Source organism: Andrographis paniculata, unplaced genomic scaffold (genome assembly GCF_009805555.1).
Source record: "Andrographis paniculata isolate CXL003 unplaced genomic scaffold, ASM980555v1 Contig77END, whole genome shotgun sequence".
Lineage (NCBI taxonomy): Eukaryota > Viridiplantae > Streptophyta > Magnoliopsida > Lamiales > Acanthaceae > Andrographis > Andrographis paniculata.
Window position 1 is genome coordinate 4,699,362 of NW_026137614.1, and position 8,642 is coordinate 4,708,003.

The 8,642-nt window shown below is 28.8% G+C and overlaps 1 protein-coding gene across 1 annotated transcript; it reads left to right on the plus strand.

The window, feature by feature from the left end:
- The first annotated feature begins 3,499 nt into the window (after positions 1-3,499).
- Positions 3,500-4,498, plus strand: LOC127239273 (F-box protein At2g27310). Its single transcript, XM_051257348.1, has one exon. It carries the CDS (start codon positions 3,500-3,502, stop codon positions 4,496-4,498), a length of 999 nt encoding a protein of 332 aa, XP_051113305.1.
- The last annotated feature ends 4,144 nt before the right edge of the window (positions 4,499-8,642 follow it).

The window sequence follows — 8,642 nt, forward strand, 5'->3', positions numbered from 1 at the left end:
TCTAAGTCTAACTAGGGGCAATGAAATTGAATGGAATAGCCATATTTGACTATTTTATTAGGTGTGTTTGTTTAGTAAATAGTTGGAAAAATTATTTTTTTTATATGATATATAGAAAATTGTGTAAATAATATAAAAATAATGAATATATATAATATATTAATTTTCGAGGGAATTGTATTTTTGGAGAATTGTGGAAGAATGTGTACTTTTCAACACTTATTGCAATTTGTAAGCAACTTAGTAGTCTAATTATTTCCATCATCTCTTGATTACTTAGGGTATGTGTTTTTAGTGTTTTAGTTTAATTTTTTTTAATATGAAGTATATGAAATTGTAAAAGCAGTATAAAAAAATATTATTTTAGGTTATAATATTAATTTTTTGAGATGATAAAATATAATACTATATATTATATATATTAAAAATTCATGATAGAAAAAAAAATGTTTGGAGAAATAAAGCCTTCATTTGTTTATTTATATATTATTACTTAGATCCTATTTATATCGGTATTTAAACACGGGCATTTCACAGGGGACACGTCCGTGTTTGAATACTTATATAAATATGATTTAATGATTGTTTAAATACGCTTGTGTTCGATTCGAATCAAATGTCACTTTGACTTCCGTTACAATCAATCAAGTTAGCATACAGTTGGTCTTTTTCCTGTCGCGATAAGTGATTTTTAGTATTATATTGTATTTTATGATGATTTTTCCCAATTTACTTGGATTTCATTTGTTTACAATTTGTTATGAATTTTCAACTATATATGTTCAATTTGTTCCGATGATCCATATTCAATTCTCATGTTCTATTAAAATCATTTTTGTACTGATTTTGATGTTCCTCAACCGTCTTTTAATGTACTTCACTGCAATAGTTAGAGAACTATGAAGATAGTTCAAAATGATATCTCACAAACATATCAAACATATTGAATTTGACTATCATTTCATTCGTTAGCATGTTTTCTATAGAACTCTCCAACTCATTCTATTATCTTATTCGGATCAGACAACAAATATCTTCATAAAAAACTCTTATTCCAAACAATTTTTATTGCTCTTAAACAAACTAAAGTTAATCTCTAGTGCTGATCTTGAATATGAGGGATTGCTAGTTATAGATATATTATTTGTTATTTATATTAGTTTAGACTCAAACCAACTTGTATATATATATATATATATACACACTTTTGTGTGCCTTTATTTTTGCCATACATTCTCAGAATCTTGTACTCTGTATTAATTATTTTTTTTAATGAGACTGAAAATAAATATAAAAAATAGTTTGATTAAAATCAATTTTGATGGTTGATCTTATTTTTTCTAAATATTATATTTTAGAATATTTTTTAAATATTAATTTTTAACAGAGTATTTTTTTTAGTGTCTAATTAATTTATAATATTAAAAAATTGGTTTGATTGATTTCAAATAAAAATTACTATAATATACAATTATTATTAAAATTATATTAATATTTTTTGTAATATTTTTAAATTTAAAAATAATTAATTATATATTTATATATAAATATATATTTTACCTTATCACATCTCATTATTCAAATAAAAATAAATAAATACTCATTTCGTAGTCTTGTTTACTATTTTTATCGGTCCCAACACAATAGTTTCATTTCTATAAATAATCAACTATAAAATTACCTTTATTTTTTCATTATTATTACACAATTGTCACTATTTTTTATACTAATACACTCATAAGGACAAAAAAGTTTTTTATCCGTACTTTTTACTAATTACCAATATAATATTAATATTTATTAAAACTCGTGTCATATACAATCGAGACTATAATTCTAGAACGGAAATAATATTTTTTTTTTCAATCGTATCACTCAAATTACCCTCCACCAAAATTGTTCTCGAAATTCAAATATTGCATGGTGTTTAAAAGAGAATGACGGAGTATTACATTAAAATACTGTAACTAAAATTTAAATAAAAAAATCCAACCCAAAGTGAAACCAAAGTCTCTCTACAGTATATAGGGGTGGGCACGGTTCGGATATTTGCAAATATGCAGGTATTTGATATCCAAACCGAACCGAACAAATATTCGAAACCGCGAACCGAAACTGAACCGAAAATTTCGGTTAACCGAATCTTCGGTTAACCGAAAATATTTGTACTATTTGCAAATATCCGAACCGAACCGAATTCAAACAAATATTGACAAATAAATCTACTTTTGGAATTGAAACACTCATAAACAACAACACAATATCAGTTCAATTAAAAACAAATTAACATGAAACATAAAGTATATTTAAAAGTCAAATTACAATATCCACGAAAATAAATCTGCGTGTGCATCTTTTCACCGTCGAATTCCTGAAAAATAAGATAATAAAATAATTCTTTTTAGAAAAAATCAATAATAATGCACTGCAATTAATTGTTAAAAAATAATAATAAAACCTGCACAATTATATTTATATTTTGGAAAAAAAATTTGAACAAAAAAAACGGTCCACTAAAAAAACAATAAAAAACTCTGCACAATGTAAATAAAATGGAAAAGATTTTATAATCTTGAATCGACTATTTGTAGTTGTTACCCGAAAGATTTTGTAGTTGTATTGTGCGCGAAGAGTTGAAAACGATTGTCTGGATAGTTGCACACAAACTGCAGAAGAGGGGGTGAAGCCGTGCTGAGAGATGGAATAAAAAATCGCAGAAACAAGATGAAGCCGCCGCTGATTGGCTGAAAAATCGCAAGATGGTGAACAGGTGAAGTACCGCCGATGTCCAGGAGGTAGACGAAGAAATTAGGGTTGTGAAATCGCGTTTGAGATTTGGGAGATGAGGTTTGGCGGTTTGCACTGGGTTTGAACCGGGTCTGCACTGGGGGACTGGCTGTAATGTATATTATTAATGATAATTTATATAAATAAATTATAAATATATAATATAACATAATTAATTTATTATAAAATTATCCGGTTCGGTTAACCGAACCGAAAAAAAGGTTAGAAACCGAAACCGAACCGAACCGAACAAATACCAAATATGCAGTATTTGTATTCGAACCGAATTTGCAGCAAATTCGGTTCGATTTAGTTCGGTTCGACGGTTTTGCGGTTCGGTTCGGATATTTTGCCCACCCCTAACAGTATATATATGTCCATGACCTTTCTCATTATTGAAGGGTAAAATAACCTTCAACAACGCAACGCACCCGACGCATATAAACGAATTTTAAATTGATATCTATATCTAGAATATAAAAATAAAATAATAAAATCAAATAATCTGGATAAGAATGGGAGAGCTGAGAAAGTCAAAATAGTCAAACTGTGCAAACGTGTCCAACCTGCGTAGCCGTACGGTCCTCTTTTTCTAATTTCTAATATTTATTTATTTAATACCCGTCATTTATCTCTTCTTCTCTATAATATCTGATTTCAGAAATATCTCTTTTTATTCCACAATCCAAACACGGCCTTCTTCCAAATCCCCATGTCCGCCGCCGCCGGAGACACCACAATCGCCGCCATCCCCGCCGACGTCCTCCAGTCGCGCATCCTCAACCACCTCGACGGCGCCACCCTCGCCTCCGCCGCCTGCGCCTCCACTCAATTCCTCTCCCTCTGCAACGACGACTCCCTCTGGAAGGACATCTGCAACGCCACGTGGCCTTCCACCGCCGACCGCCGCGTCCTCCGCGCCGTCGCCGCCTTCCCCGCCGGCCACACCTCCTTCTTCTCCGACGCTTTCCCGGTCCGCCGGCACCTCCGGTTCACGGCGCGCCAAACGCCGTTACCCTCGGAGTTAATCTCAGCCGTCGATGTCTCATTCGACGGTCAGATCATCTTCTCGAAGGTTCTAGAAACAGAGACGGTTTCCCCGTGGTTCCTCTGCACGCCCTTCCGCCTGGACCTCCTGGACCCGAAGGAAACCGTCCCCACTCCCCTGGACCTCAGCTCCGGAGACAGCGCGTCAATCGAACGCGCCGCCGAACGTTTCAAAATAACCTGGATTCTAATCGACGCCACGAACCACCGCGCCGTCAACGTCGCCAGCGAGTCGGCGGTGGAGGTCCGCCGGCACTGGCTGACGGACGACGTCCAGATCCGGTTCGCGACTGTGGTCGCCGGCCGGTCCTCCGGCGAGCTCCTCCAGTGCGGCGTGGTGATGACCTTCGGCGGCGGAGGCGGCGGAGGCGGCGAGGCGCGTGTGAAGGAGATCAGTATGCAGGTGGAGGAGATGGAGGGGAAGATCGTGACGGGGGCGGAGGGAGTGGCGGCGGTGCAGGCCGCCATGGAAGGGCAAAAATGGAAATTCGATGGGGTAAGGGAGAAAGATATTTACGAGGAGTATACGAGAATGAAAGCTCAGTTTAGAGAGAGAAAGCAGAAGAGAGAGAAAGGGGTAGACATGGTTTGTATAGCTACAGGAGTCTTTGTCTTCGTTGCACTGCTCCTTTGGATGCTCTCTCGCTCTCTGTCCATGCCCTGAAGTTACTTTTCCTACGGTTTGCTCCAGTTTCTTCTTACAATTTTTTTTTTTTTTTTTTTTTTTTTTTTTCGGGATGAGAGGAATGTGTGTTAAGGTTGATACTTATTTAAGTTATGAGTATCTTTACAATTAATTAGTTTATTTAATTTAATTCAATTTAATTTGCACATATGAAATTCAATTCAATACTTAAAAACGATCATTTTTGGTTAAATTTAGGGTGTTTCTTTATCGCAATTTCTATTTGAACTTTATATTTATTCAAAAAATAAATACTTTTTTTATACAAAAAAATTATATGAAATTATATTTTAATATTAAATTTAAATTAATTTTTTTCAAATTCAATATAAAAAAATCTCCTTAATTTAACATTAAAATAATGTTTAATTAAATATTTTAAAATATATATTTTATAAAAAGCGTCAGGAATCGAGATAATAAAATTAAAAACACAAGAACCTAAATATTTGTGGGTGTTTTCTTCAGTATATTATTTTTCATATAATAATTTTTAAAAATTAATATATTACGCAGAGATTATTTTTATATTATTTACATTATTTTTTATAATTTATATTAAAAAGAATTCTTTCAAAATATTTTACAAAAATAAATACACATTTTCCTCTCATTTATTTATTTTATTTATTTATTATTATTATTATTTAATTAATATTATTAATTACAAAACATCTGCATCTGGTTGCTAAGTGTTGGTGGATGAATTGTTCTTTCAGTATTAATTAATGGGACACTTTTTCTTCCCTCATCAATTAATTTTTGATTCAATCCTAAGTCAGTCCTCATTATTATTTTATTTATTTATTTTTTATTTTAAATCCAATATTTGCGGCACGTGTAACTGGCTGGTTATATGTAATTAATTATTTAGTGATTAGGGATTTTCTAAGTTCGGTAAATTCTTATTTCTGCATACATTCTTAACGCTATTATTACAATTCTTTACTTAATGTAAAAAAATGGGTTCATATGTTTTTAGAGTAATATTTTTGGAAAGTGTCATATATAGTTATTTATATTATACTATTTTATTTTATTTTTATCGGAATTATTATTTTTAATTTTTTTGGGATAATATAAGAATTTGCAATCGTTACCCGAGAGTGCATAATGAGTATTAATTAATGAGACATTTTTTTCTCGTCGACTTAGTCGTAATATATTTTTGGTCATTTAGTACTTTTTGTAGTGTTTTGAAAAACAAAATATTTGTTCACATAGTGCTTTTAAGTGACATAATTTTTCATAAATATTATAAAAATATGAAACATACATGTATTAGTTATGCTCTTTCTGTCTCATATTTATTTATTCATTTACTTTTTGCACGGAGTTTTAGAAATATTAGTTTTATTATGATATAGTAGAAATAAAAATAAAAAGACTAAACTAATTTTATTAGTATTGTATGATATTCCCTCCGTTCACATACCGTGTCTGCTATAATGTAGACAAGAGTATAATTAGTAAATAATTAAAAATGTATTAGTAAAGATAATTATCTTATAATATAAATAATTATAAATTAAGATTAATATAACTAATTAGTTTAATTAAAATTAAAAAGATTAAAATGAGATTAAATTGTGTAATCATTTTCCAAAAATAGAAAGTGACATGGAATGTGGGACGGACAGAAACGGCAACGTGGACATGGTATGCGGGACGGAGGGAGTATAAAAGTAATGACATTTATGTAATATATTGTAAATTATAAGGATATTTGTAACGTTAGTTATAGTATAATTACTAAAAAAAAAGTTGATACTTTGTTATGGAACGGACTAAAATGGAAAAATAGATAGATTGTTAAGAGACGAGTAGTCTTGTTTACCATTTTTGTCCGTCTCAAAACAATAGTCTCATTTCTATAAATAACTATATCAATATAAAGCTATCCATATATATATTTTTTTTTATTATTACACAATTACAACTACTTTTTACACTAATATATTCACAATGACAAAAAAGTCATTTATCATTATTTTTTATATATTATCAATATAATATCAATATTTCTTAAATCCCGTGTCCAACACAATAAGACTAAACTTTTGAGACGGAGGGAATATGATATATATTCATCGACAAAACCAGCCCTAAAACTCTAGGGGCCAAAATGTCATTTTATTTTTATCAATTCAATATTTTTATTTTTTTTACTCACAATTTCTATTAGTTAAATACATATACATTTAACACCGCCATATCGTAACACATTCTCATACTTAATGCTTTGTTTAGACATAATTTTGGGTTTTAGGCATTGTTTTAATTTTTCTAAAAATTATTAAATCACAAGTTTATTTTGAAATAATATATAAATTCGTAGTCGTTATTCTTGTGCATTCTAAATTTTTTTAAAAAAAAAAATTCAAAACTTTCGGTGTTTGTTATTTTAGATAAAAAAAAATTAAAAAAATTCATTATTCATCTCATATGATTTTCATTAAAAATATATTATTTTATATCATAAAACAATATATCAAAATATTATTTCAATAAAAATTCAAATCAATATTTTATTTCAATTAAATTTAAAATTACAATCAAACAAACCTCAAACTATAAGATATTTTCCAAACATGTCCGATCATAAATATAGTTATTAGCATATAATTAGCAGTAATATTTTTATAGTAATTTTAAATAGTAAGTTATCAACTATAGTATTTATATTGATATTATCTAATACTCTCTCTCTCTGTCTCGGATATTTTGTCCCTTTTACTGTAGACATAAGAACTGAGGCAACTCATTCTTTATACAGTAGAGTCATATCTCACCGCTTGATTTACAAGAGTGTGACAAAAATATTAATTTATCAATTTAATTATAGTAACATTTAATCGAATAAAATAAAAAATAAATACCTATGTTAGATATTTTTAAGAAACAACCTTATTTATTATGTCAGCATATGTTACACATGAGTGTTTGGTTTGTTTTATATTTCAACTTTAGATTTTATGTTTGTATAGTAATTTAAAATACAATATTTTAAAAATAAAAAGTAATATTATCCGCTTATTATATAGTCTGTTTCGTTAAATTTACATTATTACTAATTTTAAAAAAGTCAACAAATTAATATTTCACTATTATCATTAAGTCAATGTCTATTTACAATAAATACTATTATTTTCATTACCTTTTATTTTCTTTTATTTTCTTTAATTTCTAATTTATTTTGAAAAATATTTTCAACCATCTTTTTACTTTCAATACGGTATTTATTTTTCTTAAATCTCCATGCTAACCCAAATATTCTAAATAAATAAATAAATATATATATATATCAAATTACATATCACTTCACTATACTATCATTTTATGTCAGTGGGGTTCCATGTAATTTATTTTGATTTTGAAATCATGTGTTCTTGGAGCCTCTCAAAAACCAAAATATCTCATGTTATTGCTTTCTAGATATTTATTATTTCAATTTAAAAAAAAATAATAAAAGGATTTTAAAATGATATAGAGCGAAAAATAGAACATCTTTCAAATTTCATAAAGATGTGTATATAGTTTGTATGATTTATGTTTGATTTTAATTTTTTATTTGACTTTTAATTTAAATAGTATTTGATTTAATATTTTATAAAATATATATATATATATATTTATTAAAAATCATTAGGATAACATAAAAAATGGTTTAAAAGGCAAACCAAGTGCACCTTAACCTTCTTACTATTTAAAAAATCGATTACGATAATCCAAAACATAAAATATTACAAAATTCTTCTCTCCCTAACTTCGTAGTTCTTACTACAACTCTTATAGCTCTTTTGTATCGTCCCAAAATTTCATTTTCTTGAAAAAAATAAAATATAGAATGGTTTTTCAAATTACGTACGAAACAAATTATATTACACTTTCTATGATTTACGGTAAAAAATCACCATTTATCATATGTATTTTAAAAATCGCAATAAACATATTTTTATATTGTAAAGTTCAGGGCAAAACTTCCCATTAGTAAAAATCAAATGAAAAAATTTTAGTTGCAATTCTAGCATGTAAGACATATTGCTCATTAAATTTTAACTAATGCGAGTTTTATATAGAGTTTTAAAATATATATAATGTTTGTACTCTCTATTGTGCTCGA